This window comes from Carica papaya, chromosome 6 (genome assembly GCF_054855325.1).
Source record: "Carica papaya isolate Zhongbai chromosome 6, ASM5485532v1, whole genome shotgun sequence".
NCBI lineage: Eukaryota > Viridiplantae > Streptophyta > Magnoliopsida > Brassicales > Caricaceae > Carica > Carica papaya.
The window spans coordinates 36,370,233-36,395,440 of NC_142314.1; the positions used below are offsets into that span (position 1 = coordinate 36,370,233).

General features: G+C 34.7%; 2 protein-coding genes across 3 annotated transcripts; both read left to right on the forward strand.

The window, feature by feature from the left end:
* Positions 1 to 1,605: 1,605 nt before the first annotated feature.
* LOC110825652 (putative serine/threonine-protein kinase At1g54610) lies at positions 1,606 to 10,795 on the forward strand. Of its 2 annotated transcripts, none has more exons than XM_088221944.1 (8): positions 1,606 to 2,022; positions 2,609 to 3,040; positions 3,445 to 3,729; positions 3,837 to 4,154; positions 7,443 to 7,670; positions 8,718 to 8,818; positions 9,192 to 9,309; positions 10,195 to 10,795. In XM_088221944.1, the coding sequence occupies exons 2-8, from the start codon at positions 2,681 to 2,683 to the stop codon at positions 10,528 to 10,530; spliced, it is 1,746 nt and encodes a 581-aa protein (XP_088078070.1). In that variant the 5' UTR covers positions 1,606 to 2,022; positions 2,609 to 2,680; the 3' UTR covers positions 10,531 to 10,795. The 2 variants fall into 2 exon arrangements, with proteins under 2 accessions (XP_088078070.1, XP_088078071.1); XM_088221945.1 differs by lacking the exon at positions 1,606 to 2,022 and adding an exon at positions 2,113 to 2,374.
* An 875-nt stretch (positions 10,796 to 11,670) lies between these two features.
* Positions 11,671 to 24,471, forward strand: LOC110809665 (ARM repeat superfamily protein). Its single transcript, XM_022035551.2, has 22 exons — positions 11,671 to 12,026; positions 13,115 to 13,216; positions 13,938 to 14,081; positions 14,185 to 14,265; positions 14,345 to 14,414; positions 14,716 to 14,786; positions 14,860 to 15,023; positions 15,117 to 15,188; positions 15,279 to 15,513; positions 16,634 to 16,696; positions 16,929 to 17,216; positions 17,945 to 18,058; positions 18,177 to 18,303; positions 18,390 to 18,559; positions 18,654 to 18,755; positions 20,782 to 20,885; positions 21,003 to 21,285; positions 21,447 to 21,679; positions 21,857 to 22,360; positions 22,473 to 22,767; positions 22,998 to 23,181; positions 23,778 to 24,471. Exons 1-22 carry the CDS (start codon positions 11,907 to 11,909, stop codon positions 23,855 to 23,857), a joined length of 3,606 nt encoding a protein of 1,201 aa, XP_021891243.1. The 5' UTR covers positions 11,671 to 11,906; the 3' UTR covers positions 23,858 to 24,471.
* The last annotated feature ends 737 nt before the right edge of the window (positions 24,472 to 25,208 follow it).

The window sequence follows — 25,208 nt, forward strand, 5'->3', positions numbered from 1 at the left end:
GATCTGCTTTGTCTTGGGAGTGATCATCTTCCTACCTGTATGCATTTAAGAAAAACCTACTGTCTGTATAATCTCTTAAGAGGTTGGATTTTGTTCACAAAAACATCAAATCTATATTTCATAGGATGTATATATATATATATATATGTGGGGGTGTGTGTGTGTGTGTGTGTATATATATATATACATATAGTGGTTATGGAGAAATGTGAAGAAATTTGTTTTAAAAGTTTATTGTTAAGTGGGGTTAAACAGATGGAAGACCCTTCGGAGGTGTTGTCACGATCTGACTTTGGAAATCGGTAGTTGTATACATTTCTTGGAATCCAATGTACTCTACATCCAAAAATATAATGACTTTGCAAATCTAAAATCCCCCACAAACCACATACATACATACATACATACATATATATATATATATGAAAAGTATGGTTTATATATATATATATATATATATATACAGAGAGAGAGAGAGAGAGATACAAAATGGGTAGGTATCAAATAATTAAAAGAAATTAGATATGTTTCCAAATTGCATATAATAATGTTTGTTTCATAAGTATTTGTTCCTTGCAAAACCAGCATTCATCACTGTTGTCTAACCTTTTTACCTTCACTTGGTCAACACACTCCAATTAATAATAATAATAATAATAATCATATTTAAAAAAATATATATTGAGCAAAAAATATTATAGTTTATATGTCATTATCTATTTTGTTCAAGAATTTCTTGTTTTTTTATATTACTTCATAGTGTGTGTGTGTATATATATATATATATAATTCATGTATTTCAAACATATTTGTATTAGTTTTATATTACAAATGGGAATTTACATTAAAAAAAAAAAATCTTTCTATTATTTAAAAATGTTAAAGTTCGACTTTTTATTATTTTTAAATTTAAATAAAATTTATATTTTTAAATTTTATCTGAATAAATATTTATTATTAACAACGTGTTTAATACTATTAAACAGATATTCGTGTGATAAAAAATACATGTAATCATTAAATTTTAAAAGTATATTTAATATGATAATTATATGACTGATTTTATTATTATTAATTTACTTTTTAATACTATCGTATTTTCGTATGACGTTAAGTTGAATGATAATATTTAAATATGATTTAAGAATATTGGAATAATATCGGCGTTAATAATATTTTTATAATTTTATATTAATTTTTTTATAAATTTAAACAATTTTTTTAAAAGAAGAAATTAAGATAATATCTTAAAAATTAATGCGTAATTATTAAAAAAATAAGGGGTGAAAATGTTAAAAAAAATATATTTAGTAGTTAGAACTCGAATAAGTCTAAATTATAAGGATAAAATTATGAATTACTCAAAAATTATAAAATACCAATGAGAAAGGAAGAGACTTTATCTTTGTAGTTTGTAGTTCGTAGTTCAAGTAATTACTTTTTTTTTTTTGGCTAAAACAGAGAAAAGGTAGTAAAGAACTTTGATTTTGATTTTACAAGTGCTTACATATAAAATTATAAGAAAAGAGAAGTGGTAAAGCCTTAAAGTTAAGATCTTTAGCTTTGTTTGTTTTTTTTTTTTTTTTTTCTGGTGAAGTTCCTGTTCTCATGATTTATCATTAAGCTGACTAGTAATTTGCACTTTGTTTTTGTTTGAAGTAAAAAAGAAACCAGAAAGGAAAAGTACCCATTAATTTTCTTTGGAAGGAAGCTGAAATTCCATATCCAAATACAAATATGTGTATGTATATATAAATATAGGTTAGGGAGAAGTTGGGGGAGAGCTGTGGGTAGTTTGACCTGTGGCATATAACAGCGAAGAGATCTGTTCTGCTCTCATTTATTCCTTTTTCTTGTCTGAAGGAGAACCAGCCAGGAAGTATATAAAATAAAAATACAAATAAATTAAAGAAAAGGGAAGAAGAAGAAGAAGGAGCAACAGGACCAACAGATAGTGGACCAACACCTTACGCCAAGAGAAATGGTTCAACAAATTCTCTTTTGTTTGCTCTCAGATTCAAAGTAAGTCTCTCTCTCTCTCTCTCTTTATTTTTTTTCTCTCTCTCTCTTTCTCTGCGTTCGTCTGTGTTGAAATTTTATTACTTACACATCACTATCTCACTTTCTCTCTCACCAATAACTCTCTTTTTCTACTTTTAGATCGATTTTTTTGACTTCTAAAATTCATATTAAACAAAAAGCTTTGAATCCCATCTTCTTCATTTGACTCTTTCCTTCTGCTTGTATATTTGTGTATTCATATTCTTTTGGATCATTCTTTTCGATTTCTATAGAGCTTGGCGGTTGCTGTTATGGAGATGGGTAGATGGGTTTTTGTGATTTGCAGCTCGTTTTATTTAGTTTAATTAAAAGAGTGAGTTCTGATCATTCAGGCTGTGAAATTTATGTTTGGCACTAGAAATAAAAGTAGGTTTTTCTTTTCCTGGCTTTTATTTGCATGTTTACTTGCTTTGGCAACTGGGTTTTCTTATATTTCAATCTTTCTGCATTTGGATTGCTCAGTTTTGGTATGACATAATTGGAAATTGTATCTGTTGGTTCTTCTAGTCCTTTACGCTTAAGTTTTTGTTTGATTTGTATTGACCAGATGCTGATTGAAAAGCTGTTACATGAGAGACTTGCATAGAATATGTTGAGAAATGAGGCTTAGGTTAAAGAAATGGGGTGTGTATTGGGACGAGAGGTATCCTCAGGCGTAGTGTCTGAGTCCAAAGAGGCAAAACACTTGAGGGTTGAATCTAACAGGAAAGTAGACAATGTTTCAGTGGCAAAGGTTGATACTAGTAATGTAGAGATTCAAAATGAGGAGACCCATAAGGAGGAGAAGGCTGATGGGGACAGAAAAACAAGGGGGGAAAGAAGAAGGTCGAGGCCAAATCCAAGGTTGGGCAGTCTGCCAAAGCATTCGCGTGGAGAGCAGGTAGCAGCCGGGTGGCCGTCTTGGTTGTCAGATGTGTGTGGGGAAGCTCTCAATGGCTGGCTTCCACGGAGGGCGGACACCTTTGAGAAGATTGATAAGGTGAGTGATCTCGTTTTGTTAAATAAATCATTTAATTCCAAGATGCTTGATAGTTGAATATCTGGGGATGAAATGGCATAGAAATGTAGTTTGTTTGAAATGAATTAAAAAATTATCATGTTATTTTAGATTGTTCATGAATTTCTGGTTAAGTATGGTAATTTTGACTGAAGTATCAATGATGTCAATAAGAGCAATATCAAAGGGCTGTTTATTTATTATTAGTTTTTATTTTCTGTTTGAAATTAGAGGTTGTTGTAGTTGGTCTCTGGTTGAGATTTGAGTATTATGATTTTCGACCTAGCTCTTCTGCTTCATTTCATTAATTCATGTTTGTCTTTTAAGTTTTGACAATTATCTAATTATCCTCTTTTTGTTTTTCTATTTCCCTCTTCTATTGATAGATTGGGCAAGGAACGTATAGCAATGTGTATAAAGCCAAAGATATGTTAACAGGTAAAATTGTTGCATTGAAGAAGGTTCGATTTGACAATTTGGAACCGGAGAGTGTGAAATTTATGGCTAGAGAGATTCTCATATTGAGGACATTGGACCATCCCAATGTTGTGAAGTTGGAAGGTTTGGTTACTTCAAGGATGTCCTGTAGTTTGTATCTCGTATTTCAGTACATGGAGCATGATTTGGCCGGACTTGCTGCAAGTCCGGCAGTCAAGTTCACAGAGCCACAGGTAAATTTAGTTCATGTTGTAGTTCAAAATTAGAGTATAACTCTGCAGAGATGATTTTGTTCTGCATTCTGTTTGGATTTTAACGTCAATGTACACTTGTTCTGCAGGTTAAATGTTACATGCATCAACTTTTGTCTGGGCTTGAGCACTGTCACAAACGTGGTGTTCTTCACCGTGACATTAAAGGGTCAAACCTTCTTATTGATGATGGGGGAGTACTTAAGATTGCTGATTTTGGGCTGGCAACATTCTTTGATCCAAACAACAAGCATCACATGACAAGTCGGGTGGTTACTCTATGGTATCGAGCCCCAGAGCTACTTCTCGGGGCTACTGATTATGGTGTAGGCATTGATCTTTGGAGTGCAGGCTGTATTTTAGCTGAGCTCTTGGCTGGAAGGCCAATCATGCCTGGTCGTACAGAGGTAACTAGTAAACTTTCTAAATTTTGGTTTCAAAAGCATTCTTACTTTATTTGCTTTCTGATGTACTCTTCTGTTATTCATTTGCTATGTGGTCAACATACTTTAATTCTGTATCGTATCACTTTTCTATATCAGAGGAGTTAGCTCTGTGAAGTTTTTACTGAAGGTTCTGTCATAAAAATTGGGGAGGGTATAGAAAGTCTAAGTGAACATTAGGCTTATTTTTCTGCCAAGAAAGTTCTAACACTATTCAAATACTAATAATGATGTGCATATAGCATCCGGTAAATTTTATTACAAAATCTGAGAGACTGACAACAGAAATGTCTTTGTCCAGATAGATGCCTGGTGGTTCTTTCACTTACATGCTTACTTTCGGTTCCTTGAACATGGCTGTAATATTTATTAGCAATAGATGTTATGTTGTTCACCAAGGGGCAATTTGGGCTGGTCCATCGGTGCAAAAGAAGAATTCAGAGAATTAGCCTAGCAGATTCTCTTTGTAGGGGTTTGTCCTTGATTGTTTTTTTTTTAAATAAAAAGTATAACATGTATATTAAATTATTAGCACCAAGAGGATGCCACCCATGTACAAAAATATTCACAAGTCAGTAAGTATATTTATAACATTCCCAAAACCCTCCATCCTATTTATATCATGTCTTGAAATCAAAGATCCCATATTATATAACTATTTATCCCTACTCCCTTCAATCCTCTCAAAAGCTCTGTGATTTCTTTCTTTCCATACTATCCAAAACATAGTTAGTGGTATACGATTTACAATTTTCCTCCCCTTACTAATTTCCTCCCATGCCCATAATTCATCCCTCACGGAACCCACAATGACTAAGCTAATACCTAACAAACCATAGACCATAATTCATAAAGTATAGACTACCAGGCACCACATAAGAATGTGATTACACGACTCCGCTTCAGTTTTGCATAGAAAGCAGCCATTCTGTAGTTAGTGGTTTTGTCCATGATTGTTAATTATTTTAATATTTGAGGTACTTAAATGAGGAGCATTTAATCTATTAGCGGCTTCTGGGTGGTTTTCTACATAATAAAGGTACAAAAAATCAGATTTGTAAATCTTTTGTATACGGGTGGTACCCTCTTGGCACCCTTAATCAAAACAAATCTTATACTTTATTTTTTAAAAAAAATAAGGATACAAAAAATTAGGACAAAAGTTGATGTAATTTTGGCTGGTTAGTAGCCAGTTATTTCTGTCTGAGGAATAATTTTTTTTTGAGATAACTGTCTAAGGAATAATTGGCTTTTAGGGTCTTGTATTCTGGTATATATGCCCAACATGGTTTGACTGAATAGAAAAATTTTCCAGAAATTTTTTTCTAATTTTTTAAGGAGATTCAAGGGTTTTCCCTAGTGAGTACTTAACTATCAACTGTAGGTAGAAAAGGGAAAATCTCTCAAAGAACTAGTAACTCTTTGGATCTTATCCTCCAATGACCCATAACAAGATCCAATCTCACGGGGTTCGACCTATTTCTACTTAATTTAGTCATCCATTCTCATTTTCCTGTTGATCGTAGCATTTCTTGAATATGGTAATACTTTTAGCATATTGTATTGCTTTTATGTGATTTATGAAATAAAAAACGTACGACATTTGAGAACCATTAAGACGAATAGGATAATTCTAAATACTGGGACAAGGTTTAGAGACATGCATGCTTTTTCCAAAGGAGAAAGCTTAAAATTCTATAAGTACTGAAGATAGAACTATTCTTTCTATTAAAATGAAAAAGCTATCTTCCTGGAGCATTTACTAACTAGGAACTAATTCAAGATTAAAGTTTAACTATAATGTTATTTATACAAATTCTTGTCATGTCATTTTGCACTTAGTCTAGTACAGGCTCTGGAGTGTTACAACTCCTTTGGTATTAATGCTATAATTCATTGGCTGTCGTCAATCTTTTGGACATTTTTCACGGTGTAGATTGATAATTCAGAAGGTGGTGTATGTCAAAGAAAAAATATTACTGATTGAACTATGCTGCTTATGGGGATTATAACTTTTTGTTTTTAAATAAAAAGTGTATTATGTACCACTAATTCAAAGGCACCAAGGGGGTATCAACCAGTGGACAAATTATTTACATATCAAAGGAAGATGTCAATAAGGTCCCAAAAATCCTCAATTGAACAGAGAGGATAACCCAAAATAACAAAATCGAGAGTATGGAACCATCTATTCTAACCCTATCAAAATCTTAATCTACCCCCTCAAGAATTCTTCTATTTCTCTCTTTCCAAACCACCTAAAATATAGTGAGAAGGATGAGGTCCACATGTTACTTTTGACCACTAATACACTTCCACGCCCAGATCTCATCTCTTACCGATGCAGCCATCACCCAATTGATCCCCAACAACCTATAAACTATAGTGCATAATTTGTACACGACCAGACATCACAGAAGAATATGAATACAAGTCTCTGTATCTCTTTTCCACAGATAGCAACTGTTCACCATAATCTTTCTCATTCTCATCAATTTGTCAGTAGTCAGTATTGCACTCCCTCTTTGCCTCCCAGGCGAAGAACGCAACTCCATTAGAGGCTTTGACTTTCCAGATTTGTCCATAAGGAAATCTGGTACCAGTGTTATCATGCTTTGCCAGATATTTATAGAAAGATCTGACCTAAAGAACCATGTACTTATAGAAAGATCTATTCCTAACCCTAGGATGCTTAGCCGGGTGGGGGTTATAACTTGTAACTTTAAAGGAAACCTCACAGATCTCTTGTCCTTTCATATAATTGTTGGGAACCATCTTCCTGTCAAACACAAAAATTCGTAAAAAAAAGTTCTTTTATTAGTGGGAAAAATCTCACTGTTTTGTTAGCTTGTGTCCTTATTTATTTAGTAGATTATGATCTTATTAGTTTAGATTCTTTTTCACATGTTGATGAAGAAAAAATTGGGTGGTTATTTTATATTGGCAAGTCCATGGCTTTTAGTGCGCTAGGAGAAACCTTCTGATGTGGGCCTGACATGGGTCACCTTGTTGGATAGCTTGGCTTTTGTCTGATACTTGTGGGTCGCTATTGATCTTTGCTCTAATATATTGAATTAGGCATGTAATTTAGTTTTGTTAGCTTTTCTTTCGTTTTCATGGTCTGTAATTTTGAATAGCCACATAGTATGTCTTTGGCTGGTGTATCATTTTTCATTTTGTGCATCTTGTTGAACGTATTATGCAATCATTCATTGTAGGCTGCTACTAACAATTGTTCTTTTTGTCACCTAGGTAGAGCAACTACATAAGATATACAAGCTATGTGGTTCACCTTCAGATGAATACTGGAAAAAGTCAAGATTACCAAATGCAACTTTGTTCAAGCCCCGTGAGCCGTACAGAAGATGTATAAAAGAGACATTTAAGGATTTTCCACCTTCATCACTGCCCCTCATCGAAACTCTTCTTGCAATTGATCCAGCAGAACGCCAGACTGCAACAGCTGCATTAAGAAGTGAAGTGAGTTGATAGATATCTGCAATAGTGTTTTAGAAGGGTTATTTAAAATATTGATGATATAGCTTCTCCATTTTTTCTTTGTGTGAGATCAACGAGAATGTATGATGAAATAACTAAAAATATTTGCCGGGCTTCGGAATTATGCTAAAAAATGTTAAAGAAACCAAATTCATCTGACTGGCCCAATAGATGAAACTTCTAAAACCAACTAATTGGCCTGAGAAATGCACCGTTGTTTTCTATTGGAAAAAAATGAAAGAAAGAAGTGCATCTTTCCCTTAAACTGATGCATCACCTTAAAATAAGCATCATGACAATGAATTGCAGTTGACTCTAGTTTATCTTTTCTGAAGAGCTATTATTTTGCATGCTTTGGTGGTTTATTTCAAGTATGATAGTTGCACATTAAAAGATTTTACTTCATGAATCGAGGCATGTATGGGAAATGACTATACTGTACCTGGTTTGGAAGGCCTGCTGAGGTGTGATTTGGCAGGCATTAGGACTTCTAAGGAAGTCAAAAAGGTGTTAGCTTTGGGGTTCACTTTCAGTCTTTTGGTGGTGGAATAGATATATAGCACAGAAGATATTTTGATCTAGTTGAGGGTCTATTTTGTCTATAAAAGACAGATGGTTGTAGACTTTAGGTAAAATGAAACCTTTTCGTTGATCAAGAGAAATTTTTGGAATCTTGAATTCTTGTCTTATTTGCAACTTTCTTCAAGCATATGTGCATATATATATATATATTTGTTGTCAATCAAAGAATAAAAGATCCATGTCTTCTGCTTCTTTCTTGGTTGATGACAACATGGTTTCCTTCTACTTCTTTGAACTTACATTTAGATAACATCAATAGTTCATGATTCCTGGTTGTTGACCCATATTTTCCAATTTGTAATTTTAATCTAGTTGTCATATTAATCATGAAATATTGTTAAAATTTGATATATTTTCTCTTATATCCAATGACTTTTAGAAAGATTAGTTTATTTCTTTATGTACCTAAATCTTCCATTTCTATTGTTGTTTTGCCATCTCTTGTAGTTCTTTATGACAGAACCTTATGCTTGTGAACCTTCTAGTCTTCCAAAATATCCCCCGAGTAAAGAAATGGATGCTAAACGAAGAGATGATGAAGCTCGACGGTGAGTTATTCTTCTTCGTGTATCTTTTGTTACCTGGTCTTCCTCAACAATCGACTAAAATTTTTTGTGCATGCAGATACGATTATGATTATCTATGTCTAACTTTTCCATGCGGGCCAAGATATTTTAATCGAAATATCAACTAAGATTATTATTAAATTCTCTTGAATAACTATTGGGTGTTGGAACAAGGGGATTATGGCCAACTCTTTGGCACCAACTTATTCACACAGTTCTAAGTTTCTTATATAAATATATTGCCATGATATGTTTCTTTCAAATAGTGGAAGTCTTTAGCATGCAATCATTCAGGCCTTTGGTCTTGATAACTCAGCATAACACCATCAGCATTTTCTTTTGTAATGTTGTGCAGATTAAGAGCTGCTAGCAAAGCCCATGGAGATGGTACGAGGAGGACAAGGACACGCGAACGTACTGCTAGAGCTATACCGGCTCCAGAAGCCAATGCTGAACTTCAATCTAATCTTGATGTATGTCTGATCTTTCTCTTTCTGTTGCCAACACTGTCTTATATGCTAATGCACTTTGTTGAAACGGTTAAAAGGATGTTTTCATCATGCCATATGATTGGTTCCTTCTCTGCAATTGAATGATTCTGCTCCTTGACTCCTTACACTTGAAAAGCTTTGCTTATATCCGTTTTTTCATAATTGCTGGAGTTAGAGTGAAGATGACATAATGGGGATTATTCATATTGTGATTTGAAATTGTTAACAAGACCTAACTACACCTAGTGTTTGGTTTCCTTGGAAGTACGAGACCAAAATTTGCTATGGAAAACACTTCTCGGTAAAACAAGTTTTTCCTGAAAAAAGTTGGTAATATATTTTGATATAGTACCAACTTTGGTGTAAGGGCTGCTTGGTATTAGTTGGGTGATGATGGACTCGGTGAGAGAAGAAATCTGAGCGTGGAAGTGTGTGAGTGGCGGGAGGAAAAAAGTAGAAGTTATTCTACTTTCTGTCTTGTGGATGGTTTGGATGGAGAGATATAGAATGGTTTTTGATGGAGTTGAAGATGTAAATGGCTTGACATTCTTATAAATAGATGGCAGATTCTTGGTTTTCTATTACGGGGTCATCCTCTTTATTCTATGGAGAATCTAGTGAAACTTGTTGATACTCTTATAGATTTGTAAATTTTATACATGGGTGACTACGTTAATGCTATTCATATTTTATATTTCAAAAAAATATATACATTTGTTATATACAATGTAATGCTATTCTGTATTGTTTATTATTTTTCACATGGGGAAAAGCATAGGAGTAAACAAAGAATTTGCCATCAAAAGTTCCGATATTACCTGAAAATGTTATCTTGCATGTTAATCATTTTGGTTTCACTTTGAACAGAGACGGCGGTTAATCACACATGCCAACGCGAAGAGCAAGAGCGAGAAGTTCCCCCCACCCCATCAGGATGGAGCGCTGGGATTTCCATTAGGATCATCCCATCACATTGACCCTGCTTTTGTTCCTGCTGATGTCCCCTTCAGTTCCACCTCATTCACATACTCCAAAGAACCCATCCAAACTTGGTCAGGCCCGTTAGTCGATTCTAGTGGTACAGGAGGTCCCAGGCGAAAGAAGCACGGTGCTCTTGATCCACACGACCCAAAACCACTTTCAGGAGCTTCAAAGGATAAAGCTTGGGACGCCCGGGTTAAAGGAAAGAAAAACATGGTTTAAACTTCCTGGAGATAAGCCAAGAATTCAGATTTGGAACTGGGAGATCTGCATGTGTTGGGTAACTTTTTCATGGGAGCCTTCTCCAGTTTCTGTTTGGCTTTACAAGAAACTTAATCGTACTACAAGGAACCTGGTTTGCATACAAAGAAGTCAATTGGTTGTTTGAAAAGGGTATTTGAGGGGGTGAAAGCATATATACACATATATATCTATTTTTTGTTTTACCTTCATAAATTTAATAGATATATATATATTTTTTCAGGAAGGGAAGTTTTTGATGCCTGTTTGGACATGAGAATTTTCATTTTTATGTATATTTAATTCTTTTTTTAAAAAAAAAAACTTTAATCCTTTTAAAAGTTGCTTGTGTTAAACTAAACTTTTCTTAGATCATTCAAGTACAACAAAATAAAACAACTGCCTAAGAAGTCATCTTCTTGAATTTTCTTTTCTGGGTATGATTCCAAAAGTTTTGATCTTAAGTTGTTTGGTTCTTGGTGTTGTTCATGATGATGGTAAGGCCTGTTTGGATTGACTTAAAACTCCATTCATGGTAGTATGTTTCTTTTGAAGATTGTGAATTTTCTTTAAGAAAATTTATTTTTATAGCAAGAAAAATTTAATGGTATGATTGCTTCATATAAGTATATAATAATTATTGTCATTTTCTAAAATAGGAGTTATATTTTTTTTTTTGAAAAGATATAATTAATAATGAATATTCTCTATGAAAACTAATGATGAATAAATATAAATAACATGTTTCTATATATTATATATAGGCTTAGACTCCAAGAAAAAATAGTAAAGGTTTATTTTTTAAATGATATTATTTTTTATTAGTATTCTATTAATTGTATATAATCATTTTATAATCATTTAACAGCAAAATAGTACAATGATTATTTTATACAGTTATAAAAAAATTTAATAAATTATTAAATAAAAAATATTTTGTGCATATATTAGTTTTATCTCATCCAAATAATATAATTTTTTGGGGGATTAATGGTTTATATTTATTATATACATCTTTTCTTTTTTTCAAAAAAAAAAAACTAATTTGCATTTCCATATATATATATATATATATATATATAGCTAAATTTCCATATAAAATATATGTATAACCCAAGACCAAACAAGGGACTAAAGTTTTGGGTAATAAACCATTCATAAATCTCCATTGCTGTTTAAACAAATTGAAATAAGCAGTTTCTCTCATAAAGTTCTTAACTTCCCTGTTCACTCAGCCATTAATCTTCTGCAATCCCCGAGTCGGAACCACTTCAGAGACTGTTGTAAACCTATAAACTAAAGAACCCAGAAGTAGTTTTCAGCTTTTGTCTCGGAGAACTTAAATTCGCCAACCCAGCATGACGGATAATGATAACAGTAAAAGCACGGCGACCAATGTGGCTCGAGCGATTGTTGTCGCACTTGATTGGAGTTCTACTCCCGACGCCCGCAGAGCGGCCGTTTCCTTCTTAGAATCCGTACTCCTCCTCGTTATTCTTTTCGTATTTAATCATGTGCATATGTGTATGTATGTCCGTATTTGTTTGATTGTAAGTCTGTTTGTTTCATCTGTTGTGTTTCTGAATTCCTATCTGGTGGGTTTGTTCTGTGCCTTCTCTTTCAATGGGTTTGTTCTGTGCCTTCTCTTTCTCTCCTTATTGATGAAAGGTTTGAATTTTAATGGGTGATGATGATGTGAGCAATTTAGAAGTTTGTAAAGGTTCAATTTTTTTTAGGTGGTCTGATCATTAGTTTGATTTGAGTATCTTGGTGTCAACAGAAAAACCTATTCATTAGTTTGATTATACTGTGATGTTTAGTCTTTCCAGGCCCAGATGGTGAAATTAACTGCAAGGTTGTGAAACAGAATATATGAGACTTAAATTTTGTATTAGTAGAAGTTCTTGTTGTCTTTTGATCGAATGTGAATGAGATGAGCGAGGATTAGTATCTTCTCTTGGTCTTCACTGTCTCTGCCTCTCTCCCCCTGCAGAATTTTCTGTCTTCTCATTCCAGAAGCCTAATCATCTGCTTCTGTGTTGATATATGTTTACAGAATCTCCAGTTCTGAAAGCAAATGATTTGGGTAATCCAAATTTAATTTTTGTTTGAACTGCTTCGCGGGAATTGTTCCATTGGGATTCTTTTTTTCTTTTTTTAATATGATACTGAATTTCGATGAGCAAGCAAAGTTGTTGCTAATTAGGCCTGGAACTGGTGAACTGTTTGAGTTCTTTTATTTTTTAAATCCTCTAGGTTTGGATTTAGGTTGAGTGGATTTAAGAGAAAGGGAACAAGACTAAGTGTCAGGACAGTGGTACTTGTGCATTGTGTTTCACTTTATGCTACTCTAGGGTTTGAATTAATTTAGAATTTAAGTGGCTAAGTAGGTCTGCAACTTGGTTATTTATATGTGATTTTGAAGAAGATTTTCTACATGTGATACTTTAGATTTCATTGCTGTAAATTGGCTTGGAAACAAAATTTTTGTGGGTTTTGACAGAAAAATGGTTGGGTCTTTTTCTTTTAACTTATTCAGTAATGCTTATTCCATCGATACTTGCAGATCAAGACTGGAGATGTAAGGATTTTGGCAAACACATCATTCCTTCTAGTCAGAAAGGACTGGTCTTCCGAGATTCGTTTACATGCATTTAAAATGTTGCAGGTTCGTGCTTACATTCCATATCTTTTCATTTCTCATGATTTATTTCAAGAAAACTTTTCATTTATCGTGATTTTATACATCCAATTTTATGACAAATAATTTATCTGCAAGGTATTTATCTTACAGTAAGTCGTTAACTAGGAAACTATATTATAAAATGCTGAGCAGTTTAGAAATCTGCGCAGAAGTATTGAGCTGGTCATTCACTTCCATAAGTACAGCTAGAATTCTTGCTAATTGCATATAGACTTTGTGACAAGTTCAATACTCCATTTATATTATATTTAAAAAAACTCTATTTATATTGTAGTGATCTTACTGTATATTAAAGTGTTGAGAAAAGGTGTAGAATTTTTAATTTAACCTCAAATTATTATATTTTCAGTGAGGCAATATCGCTTCCTTTTTTCCTTTTTGCATTTGCAAATATCTAAAGCACACCCCTAGTACCCTCTACAGAATCCCCGCCTTTGATTTAAATACTTAATTCTAGGCTCTTATGGAGAGCATTTGGTGTGAATAGCTTGAAGTGAATTCAGGTTCCTCTTGAGTTAAAGTGTGTAAAAGTTCACTTAGCATTCTGGAAAATATTTCCTTAGTTAACTTTCCCCATGCCTATTAACCTGCATCTGATGATATTTGTTGAGTTAATGCTCTTCAAATTATATATTCTTTCTTAAGTGGCTAGGCATAACGCACATACTTTTCTTTGTTTTTGCAGCATTTGGTTCGGCTGCGGTGGGAGGAATTGAATCCTTCAGAACGTAGGAGTTTTGCTAATGTTGCTGTTGACTTAATGTCGGAGATTGCTAATCCTTGTGAAGAATGGGCTCTTAAGAGTCAGACAGCTGCACTTGTTGCTGAGGTTTTTTCATCCTTTGCTTTGAGGTGTTTAAGTGGCTAAGCAGCCTAAGCTGTTGCTGATGCCCATTTCACCCCTTTAACTATTGTTTTTACACTTCTCACAGATAGTTCGAAGGGAAGGACCAAATCTGTGGCAAGAGTTCCTTCCTTCTCTAGTTTCTTTATCCAGCCAGGGTCCAGTACAAGTAAATTTGTGCAGAACGTCTTTCAATTCTGTAAAAATATAAATTGCATCCATATATTAAAATTTTCCCTTGATGTTAGGCTGAGTTGGTCTCGATGATGCTGAGGTGGCTTCCTGAAGATATTACAGTTCACAATGAAGATTTGGAAGGTTTAAAGAATTCCCTTCAGTGTTCTTTTTGTTGTATTTTGATGTGTGGAACAAAATCTCAAAAATGCTACTTTTGCTGAAGTGTTATGTAAAGTACACACATACAAACTAAAGACTTTACAAAGACTTTGCTTGTCATTTTCTTCTTAGTTTAAGGGCTTTCCCTGTTTTCTTTTTTTTTGGTAAAAAAAAAAAAAGAATTTCCATTTTTGCTGTTGTATAGGTACAGTAGGATTTTTAATTATTTATGTACTTGCGGATCTACTTCCCTTTATGACATGGTTCTGAAATTTGCTACCAGGTGATCGGCGTAGACTACTATTACGTGGGCTTACTCAATCATTGCCTGAAATTTTGCCTCTGTTGTATACTGTATGCCTCCATCATAACTTTGTTAAAAAAGTTATTCTTTTAGCATTATCTGAAGTCATCATTCCTGATACAGCTTCTGGAAAGGCATTTTGGAGCTGCATTAAGTGAAGCGAGTAGGCAGCAAGTCGATGTTGCCAAACAGCATGCCACTGCAGTAACAGCTAGTTTGAATGCCATCAATGCATATGCTGAGTGGGCCCCTTTGCCTGATCTAGCTAAATATGGGATCATTCATGGGTATGACAGTTTTTTCTTGTGGTTTTGTGAAAGTGTTATCTAAAATCTTTTATATGGGTTGGTCTCTGATTCTATCCTTCTCTCTGTAAATAGGTGTGGTTTTTTACTCTCTTCTCCTGACTTCCGACTTCATGCCTGCGAGTTTTTCAAACTAGTCTCTCCAAGGTGAGAAATTCAATTATTCAGTTTCTCAATATTACCTTGTCAAAATACATCAATTTTTCTGTTATTCACAACTTCTCCTCTGTCTTGCAGAAGGAGACCTACTGATGCTTCTGCCACTGAATTTGACTCTGCAATGAGCAATATCTTCCAGATTTTGATGAATGTCTCCAGAGAATTTTGGTACAGATCAGCATCAAGTGGGGCTATAGATGAAAGTGATTATGAATTTGCAGAGTACGTATGTGAGAGTTTGGTGACTTTGGGTTCTTCAAACTTGCAATTTATTGCTGGTGATGGAAACATATTTCCAATTTATTTGCAAGAGGTGATTACATCTCAATAACTTTATTTTGAATGAATACTTTATATTTTATTTTTTTAAAAGAGAGCAATATTTTATTATGTTTTTTTTTCTTTCTTATGAAGGTATATTGCTCTGTATTCATATCTCCTTCTTCCTTTTAATATATCTTCTTTTTCTATCCAAAGAAAAAGAGGGAACAGTGTATGTAGGCATTGTTGATATCTTAATTGCTAAAGATTATACAGAGATTCTCATAAATGTAAAAGAAACCTGTGGAAAATATCTTCTTCTGTTATATACCCTTTCTCTTTCTAATAATATTATTCTCTAAAATTAATTAAAAAAAAAAGAAAAAAAAACTGAAAAAGATAAGAATTACTAAAATCTGAAAGGTGATATAATTTTGACGATATGGGATGTCAAAACTTTTAACCATTTGGAGTTTTTATGCTTGGAAAGCCACCATCGGACGACATATGCTTTTTATCATAACCTGGATTTAAGAGGTTTTCTTATCTTATGACTGAGTTTGAAATGTAACTAACGAGTGGATTCACATCTGGTGTCTGCTTTTTGTTTTCAGCCGAAGCTCTTCTAACTTCACTTTTATTAAAAAAGAAAAATTGTAATGACGGACCTCCTACTGTATATATTTTGTCTCTTGCTCCTTAGAATTCTCTGCTGTACCATGATATTTATTCTCTATTCTAACACAGCCCCAATGAGGTTTGGTGAATAAACAACATTTCAAGGATAAGCAAGTATTATATCTGCTTAAATTGACATAGTGATCTTCAGCAATAACCACCTTTAGCACTCGTAATTTGGTTTCTATCAGTCTGACCTTGTCTACACCGCATGTTATTTCAAATCTGGAAAATCATGCGCATATTTCTTCGACTTTAGGTTCTTCGTAGAAATTGGTCTTTTATAGACGGTAAATGCATAACTTTTTCAGTGGACCTCTATTTGGATAACTATTCGCTGGCAAATTCGGAATTTACATCCCAGGATTAAATTTCTTTCTATATTTCAATAGATTTGAGATATTCTCATTTACAACCAAGCAGTCCTTTTCAGGAACATTTAATGAGTAGCTGAGTTACCTAATTGGAATTTGACCCCTTCCTATCTTTTTCAGATGCTCGGATTCTTTCAACATTTTAAGCTGGCTCTTCATTATCAATCCCTGTTGTTTTGGCAGGTAAGTATAGTTTCGTTTTAAATATTCTATAGAGATTCCTCTAAAAAAAATCTTTCGATACATGACACGGGGATTAAACCCCTAACGTCGTGCTTCACAGCATGTGATTTCTGCCAAGAGCCGAATTGGTTGGACTTGTTTAAAAAATAATTATTACTATAAGATAACCATAACAAAGGATAAATAGCATGCTTCTCTGTTCAAGTATTTTTCATGTTCTCTTCACCTGTAGGCATTGATGAGAGATTTAATGTCGAAGCCCAAGGGTGCTTCTCATCCAGCTGGAGATGGTTCAACAAATAATAATGTGGACAGCTCTGGACAGGTTAACAACGAAAAAAGAAAGATTTTAAGTTATGTGAATGATGATATTTGTAGCGCGATTTTGGATATATCTTTCCAGCGCATGCTTAAGAAGGAAAAAGTTCTTCCTGGAATGGACCTTTCTCTGGTTCCCTTGGAGTTATGGAGTGAAGGTTTCGAAGGCAAGGGTGACTTTGGCCAGTATCGTTCAAGGCTTGTATGAACTCTAAATTTTTTGTTTCTGCTTCTTAAGATTACGCTTTCTTGATTTTTAGATTCTTATAAAACATGACATCAGTTACAATTCTCTTTCCTGTTTTGGTTATATGTTTTTTCTGTGATTTGAGTTACTATTATTCTTGGCATCTTAATGAAGCGTTTATGGAATGTAAGATGAATGTAAGTGTCTTTTTTACTGAAAACCATAGCATGGGATGAATTTTGATCTGGGCAGGTAAATGTTATCGGTCCATTCTATTGATTTTGATTCGAAATTCAATTTGAATGAAGACAGATGTCATATTAAAGGTGGAAGTTAGGTTGGTGTTCTCGGGATTGCTTTTCCAGGGTTGATGCACTAGGACTGTTTTTCACTGATTTGAAGAAATTGTCAGGAAAACTCTGTTAGCAATGACATTCTAAATGTGGCATCGGTTACTTATAATGCAATAAAGTATATGTTTGCTTGCTTTTATTCCATTAAAATTTCCTTGCCCTTGGTTTCCAAGCATAACAAAAATCTCAATTTTGTTAAACCTGTATCACGTTAATCAAGCAATGTGATTACTGTTCATATACATACATGTTTCTGAAAATTTTAGCATAATGCTTAAACAAAATTTTGGGATACCAAATCATGGATTCTGCAGGTTTTTCTTTTCTCAATAGACTTTTTTTTCAATTATCTGTTGCATTGATGAATAAGTTTTTTTCCCCTTAACGCAGTTGGAGCTGATCAAGTTCATTGCTTCCTACAAACCCATCATAGCCAGTTCTAAAATTTCTGAAAGAATTATTTCAATCATTACAAGACTCTTGGTTTCTCCAATGCCTGCTCAGGTTTGATTAGAACACTTTTGGTAGGATATATTTGTAAAATTGCTTGCTTTATTGATATTGTTAGTCCAATGCACCATTAACTGTTGCTTATTATAAATACATACTTTCTAATTTTCAGGATTTAGCGGTGATGGAGAGCCTGCAAGTGGCTCTAGAAAATGTTGTGAGCACTGCTTTTGATGGGTCGAATGATTTTGGTCGAGGTAGTCCCGAAGTTCAGGTTGTGCTGCATGGAATCTTTGAAGGTTTAACAACTTCATTGTGATCTTTCAGAATGTTTTAGAGCTCTTTAATTGGAGCCAACTGAGAAACTTTTTGCTTCAAATTGAAGGTCTGCTTCAGCAACTTTTGTCTCTGAAATGGACTGAACCAGCTCTTGTGCAAGTACTTGGCCACTATTTAGATGCAATGGGACCCTTTTTAAAGTATTTCCCTGATGCAGTTGGCAGTGTCATCAATAAACTATTTGAGCTTCTAACTTCACTTCCTCTTGTTGTCAAGGTTTTCTATCTTTCTATCTTTATTTTTCAATTGTGATTGCTTATGTAGGGAACCAAAATAAGAGCATTGTTTTCATCTGTATATTACATGGCAGGATCCTGCTACAAGTAGTTCAAGACTTGCAAGATTGCAGATTTGTGCATCATTTATACGAATAGCCAAGGCTGCTGACAAAAGCATACTGCCTCACATGAAGGTGATTCCTTACCCTTTCTCTTTTCATAAGGGATCCATTGGGCTCGTGGGTTACACACGAAGCCTCTCCCTTAAAAAATCTCTCCAAATATGAATTTATGAGTGTAAGCTGGATTCAATTTCAGTTCTCAACACATGCACTAGCTTTATCAACTTAGTTATTTGGCTCTCATGTTACTTTGTTTGTTTAGTTTGTCTGAAATGGAAGTTCTTAACCTTGGCTATGTGATGTAGAACGAAATAATCCTAAATAGGAAGTATTAAGAAGTATCTGTTTCGTTATTATTATTTTTTTTTGAAATAACTGTTTAACTATTATTATTATTTACTATGCTTAACTTATTTAGCTTATTTAAGTAGTTTTAAGTTATTAGAAACTTGGGCAATTTAAGCAGGTTTTTAAGCTATAGAAACTTTTGATTTCCTCTTACTATTTTAATATTTTCCTCATATTTTCTAACTGATGCTTTTATAAAAATCAGTAGCAGTTAAAATTGAAGATAGACAACAAGGAACTAAATTACTTGCTAGGGTTTTGTTCTATGTTATTTCTCTCTCAGTATTTGTTCTTCTGCTTATATATTTTATCTAGCATATCTTGTTCATTCTACTTCTCCTTATATTCCTTCATCTTGATCCTCAAGTTCGTCTGGACTATTTTTATTCTTCTGTTTGTTATCCAAATTTTCTCCATAATTAAACTATCCTCATGACAAGTTAATTTAACCCCTAACTGTTCTCCATCACAATATTTAGAAGAAATTAAGAATTTTTATGGAATTCAGTTGATCAACCATTTGATAAACAGAGTTTTTTTTTTATAAACGATCACTATGAGTTAGATTCAATAAAATTTAATCGATCTTTTCTTTTGATCGATGCTTGGGATTAAGTTATTATTATTTCTTTTTCCGCATTTGTATTAAGTTTATCTATTTTTCTTAATAAATAATTTGTTATAAAAGGATTTTTTTAGTAAACGTATCACAGTTAATTAACTCCTCTTTTTTTGAAGACGAATAAAGAAATTCAATTTTCTCTCCTATTTACTATGATGACGAGTGTTTAAATATATGTCGGTGAAAATTTTCGAGTAATTATTATGTTCTCCAAAGCATACATGATTTGGAAGATGTTGTAAATGTGATTGATTCATTTAAATCCTTTTTCAAGAAATTAGAAAACAAAAAGTTAAACTCTCTGTCTTTTTGAAGTCTTAGACACTGGGTGTCCTTACAAGAACGAAGTGCTAACTCTAATATGGTGGTTGTCAGGGACAGAGTGAAAGAGTTGGAACTAAATCCCACCTCAATTAGGTTTGGAAGTTTTCTTTGTGGATTATGTGAGAGCTAACTTCATGCACTTCCTTATACACTCTTTGTAAATTAGGATGTGCCGCTCTTTCATGATGTTTTAGTTTTGGTAGAAATTTTGAATCCTTGTTGAGATAAAAAGAAGCACTAGGAACAGGATGCTAAGAGGATGCCACCCATGTACAAAAAGCAATCTACAAACACTGAAAATCAAGATACCAATGAGTTTCCCGAGATCATCTCCATCAAGGAAAAGATAACTGCTAAGCAAATCTAATATGGTCTAGAACCAATGATTTCTAATGCTACTAAAAGGAGAGCAAATGCTTGATGAAATTTTATATTCATTTCTTTCCATTAACTTATATTGTGGCCAAATGAATGAGGGAAATCAAATTCTCATCTGAAGCTGAACTGCTGACAGCTTGAGAAAATTTGAAGGAGGCTAAGGACTGAATCTAAAACTTGCTTTAAATTTTTTTGAAAGACCCATTACCTATCTTTAAGGCTTAATGCTGTTAAGAGTAGGATGAATGAAGTTTCAAATCTTCTAGAGGAAATATGCATCTATTTTTCATAGTTCTAGCTTGATGTCAGAATTCCTTAAGAACTATTATAGCTGTAGCCGAACTGAAATAGAATCTTATGGTCATCAGTGCTTGTACCTTTTTAAAGAATAACCTGTGATTTTACTATGTTGTGTGCTTTATACAGGGTATAGCTGAGACCATGGCATATTTGCAAAGAGAAGGTGGTTTGCGTCGTGGAGAGCATAATCTTCTTGGTGAAGCATTTCTTGTTATGGCATCCGCTGCTGGGTAATTACTTGCTTGTGATGTAATTTTGCTTATGGCTACAAAGTGTTAGATTCATTGTTTTTTTGGACTATATTAGATTCGTTGTTTATTCTGACAAGTTCTATGATTTTTTTTCAGAGTTCAACAACAGCATGAAGTTTTGGCTTGGTTACTGGAACCTTTAAGCCAGCAATGGCTGCAACTAGAGTGGCAGAATAATTATTTGTCCGAACCACTAGGTCTGGTTCGTCTCTTTGCTGATACACCTCTCATGTGGTCAATATTCCACACTGTGACATTCTTTGAGAAGGCACTTAAGAGGAGTGGAATCAGAAAAGATAATTTGAATTTACAAAACAGCTCTACAATTTCACATCCAATGGCGTCTCATCTATCTTGGATGCTGCCTCCTCTGTTAAAGGTAATCATGCTGCTCTTGAATGCAAGACCTTGCTTAGTCAAGTTAACTTTCTTCTTAATTCTTTTCTCTATAGGGAACACATGAAAAGCTGTAGAATACAGGGACTATTCTTCTCTGTAAACATAACATCTTAACTGCAGCACTTTCTTGTTGATTTGCAGCTGCTTCGTGCTATACATTCCCTTTGGTCCCCATCAGTATATCAGTCATTGCCTGCGGAGGTTAAAGCAGCAATGTCAATAACTGATGTCGAGCGATTTAGTCTTCTAGGAGAAGGAAATCCTAAGCTGTCAAAGACTGCTTTGACTTTTGCAGATGACACAAGTAATGACGGATATGCAGAACCAAATGAATCTGATATACGGAACTGGTTAAAGGGTATCAGAGACAGTGGGTAAGCATGGGTGCTTTCAGAGGAAATACTGTAACTTACTGGTTAGGAAATCATTAGTACTTTTACCGTTGAGCAGAACAGCTCTTCGTCATCTGCTCTTTGTTAGGACAGTGAAAGTGGAAACATATACTAATTTTGTTTTCTGAAAATTTCAATAATGGTGTTGCATATTTATAGGTACAACGTATTGGGCCTATCAACAACAATTGAGGATGCATTTTTCAAATGTTTGGACGTGAGTTCTGTCACCATATCCCTCATGGAGAATGTACAATCAATGGAATTCAGGCATATAAGGCAGCTTGTTCATTCCATTTTAATTCCTTTGGTTAAATCTTGCCCTCCAGACATGTGGCAGTCGTGGCTGGAAAAGCTCCTATATCCATTATTTATTCATTCTCAGCAAGCAATTACAAGCTCATGGTCCAGTCTTTTGCACAATGGCCGAGCAAGGGTTCCAGATACCTATAACACATTTGGTGGCCCAGATTTAAAAGTGGAAGTCATGGAAGAAAAATTACTTCGGGATTTTACTCGGGAAATCTGTGCTCTCCTTGCGACTATAGCTTCTCCGGGGTTAAATACCGGGCTTCCTTCGTTAGACCAATCTGGTCATATTGGCCGTGTAGACATGTCTTCTCTCAAAGGTTTAGATACATTCAAATCCAGCTCCATGGTTGGGTATGTTGAAAACCGTGCTGCTTCCTTTCCCTGTGATCTTGTAAATGCTTTAATTTGTCATTTTTATTCATCCATAGACTTCAGTATTTTTCATGTAAGCATTCCTTTGCAGTTTCCTTTTGAATCACAAAGGCCTGGCAGTCCCAGTGTTGCAGATGTGTCTGGAAGCTTTCACATGGACAGATGGTGAAGCCACGACAAAAGTTTCCTCTTTCTGTGCTTCTGTTGTTGTTTTAGCCGTATCAACAAATAATTTGGAGCTCCAAGAATTTGTTTCGAAGGATCTATTTTCTGCAGTTATTCGAGGTTTGACTCTCGAATCAAATGCTATTAATAGTGCTGATCTAGTTAGTCTCTGCCGCGAAATATTCATTTACCTCTGTGACAGAGATCCAGCTCCTAGACAGGTTAGTTGTGATACTCATATTATTCTTTACAAAAATTTCTTAAAATATAAAATGGAACAAAATATCATTGAAGTTATGTTTGGAAAAAGCAAAGATTAGTAAAGAATCTTTATTTTCTCTTGGTCAAAATAAATATGAATTTTTCAAGCAGATTCATTTTTTCCAAACATAGCTCGAAAAAAATGCCAAAAGATTTCTAATGCTTGGATATGTTTCTTGGCTCTTTTCAGGTTCTTCTCTCCCTCCCTTGTATTAAACCCAGTGATTTGCATGCTTTTGAGGAAGCTGTGGCAAAAACATCTAGTCCTAAGGAGCAAAAGCAACATATGAAGAGTTTGCTCTTACTCGCTACCGGGAATAACTTAAAGGCACTTACTGCTCAAAAAAGTGTAAATGTTATCACAAACGTTACAGGTAGGCATCATTTTTTTCTTTTCTCGTATTTTCCATATGTCTTCTTTATCGTTAAGCTGCTATATGTAGAAATATGATGTTTCTGTTTTCCATTTTACACCTTTTTCTTGAGGGTAAATTACATGTAAATTCCACGAAATCCCGGACGTTTGAGTGTAATCGTAAGTTTATCTATTATTTTTAAATATAACCTAGTGTCTGCATAATGAAAATAACTGTCAATTTCAGTCCGGTTTCTTAATATATGATAAATAATAGTTAAATATATTTTATTTGTCAATCAATTGATCCTGAAAAAGTAAAAAACCAGCAACGTGGCGAATAATTTTGTTTGGAAATACAAAAAGATAAGGTTTTGAATTTATACTGTGAAGAAAAAGCAACAGTAAGAAGGTGAGAGTGACTAAGAGGTACGCACAGGAACATTGTGCGAGTAAACAATTAAAAACTGGTATTTTTGTTGATAGAGTGACTATATTGTTATTTTTAACCAGTTATAAGTATAACCAGATATCACATATGTAATTTATGATTTCTCAAATCAAGCTATACCTCTAGAAAGGTACTCATGTTCTTTGCCTGTTCTGATATTCCAGCAAGACCTCGCAGCGCAGTCAATGCTTCTGAAAGTAGAGTTGAAGAGGGTGATACCCTTGGATTGGCAGCCATTCTGTGAGGGTTTGTTTGATCTGACGATCAGGTTGGGAGTTGTACAGTGAAGAGATGACTAAAAGATTCAACATTTTTTTGTTAGCGGATAAATGGTTGAAAAAAAGTCGGGTTTTTTTTTTTTTTTTAATTTTTATTAGATATATACAGGTTGAAGAAAGATGCAGCTTTTTGTATTTGCCATACCGGGGTTACCCCAAATGAGAATTCGAACATATATACAGATTTCCATGGCGTTCAGATGATGATCTCCGAGGGTTTAAGCTGGCCATGGAAATGAGGTTTTGTAACAGTGATGTATTATTGCAATGTTGGTTTTGTCGGATTGAAGCTACAATGGCAGTATCTATTGTTGTAATATGCAGTCTGATATGGTACCTGGTTTGCTAAAGATTTGCTGGTGAGGATTCCATCTGATTCAAACTCTTGAAAAGGTTAAAACTCAACCTTTACGTATGGATGGAAGTATGGAAGTAGGCTTGGCCTTTGGTTTAGACTGTCATTACTTATCTTGTATCTTTTTCGAGAGATTAATTGTTTTGAAGTGTGTTTTTTGTATGGTAGACAGAAGATTAAAATATATGTATGTATATACTTTTTATCTCTTTCAAAGAGATCAAATATTCGGAGTGCTTTGATATATATATATATATATATATATATTTATATATGTATATATATATATGTCAAAAGTAACCATCTTTTTTTTTTTTTTGACCTTTTTTGGGTCTGTTTTTTCTCATTTGACTTTTTACAGCATTAGCCTTTTGTGCTGTTGCATATTGCTAGAAGATTAATTTGAGGTGGCCCGCCTGGCCCACCAAGCTCACTAAATGGGCCCCTGGCCCACCAAGCTCACTAAATGGGCCCCTGGCCCACCAAGCTCACCCAATGGGCCTGCCCCGCCCCATCAAGCTCACCCAATGGGCTCGCCCGGCCCACCAAGCTCACCCAATGAGCCCGCCTCGCCCACCAAGCTCACCCAATGAGCCCGCCTCGCCCACCAAGCTCACCCAATGGGCCCGCCTCGCCCACCAAGCTCACCCAATGGGCTCACCTCGCCCACCAAGCTCACGTCAATGGACCCCCCTCGCCCACCAAGCTCACTCAATGGGCCCGCCTCGCCCACCAAGCTCACCCAATGGGCTCGCCTTGCCCACCAAGCTCACGTCCATGGCCCCCTGGCCCACCAAACACCCAATGGGCCGCCGGACCCACAAGCTCGCCCCCAGTGGGCCCACTTGGCTCACCCCAATGGACCGCCCGGCCCACCAAGCTCACCCCAATGGGGCGACCATGATCAGCTACTTGCTGTAAAGGATAAGAAACTCATGGTGCCAAGTGCCACCAGAGTGATG

Excerpts from the sequence above, each read along its gene's own strand:
- LOC110809665 (XM_022035551.2), top strand. The coding sequence starts at position 11,907 with ATGACGGATAATGATAACAGTAAAAGCACGGCGACCAATGTGGCTCGA. Across the intron at positions 12,027-13,114 it reads CCGTTTCCTTCTTAGAATCC|ATCAAGACTGGAGATGTAAG; the intron begins GTACTCCTCCTC and ends CGATACTTGCAG. Across the intron at positions 14,787-14,859 it reads TTTTGCCTCTGTTGTATACT|CTTCTGGAAAGGCATTTTGG; the intron begins GTATGCCTCCAT and ends TTCCTGATACAG.
- LOC110825652 (XM_088221944.1), top strand. The coding sequence starts at position 2,681 with ATGGGGTGTGTATTGGGACGAGAGGTATCCTCAGGCGTAGTGTCTGAG. Across the intron at positions 7,671-8,717 it reads CAGCTGCATTAAGAAGTGAA|TTCTTTATGACAGAACCTTA; the intron begins GTGAGTTGATAG and ends CATCTCTTGTAG. Across the intron at positions 9,310-10,194 it reads AACTTCAATCTAATCTTGAT|AGACGGCGGTTAATCACACA; the intron begins GTATGTCTGATC and ends CACTTTGAACAG.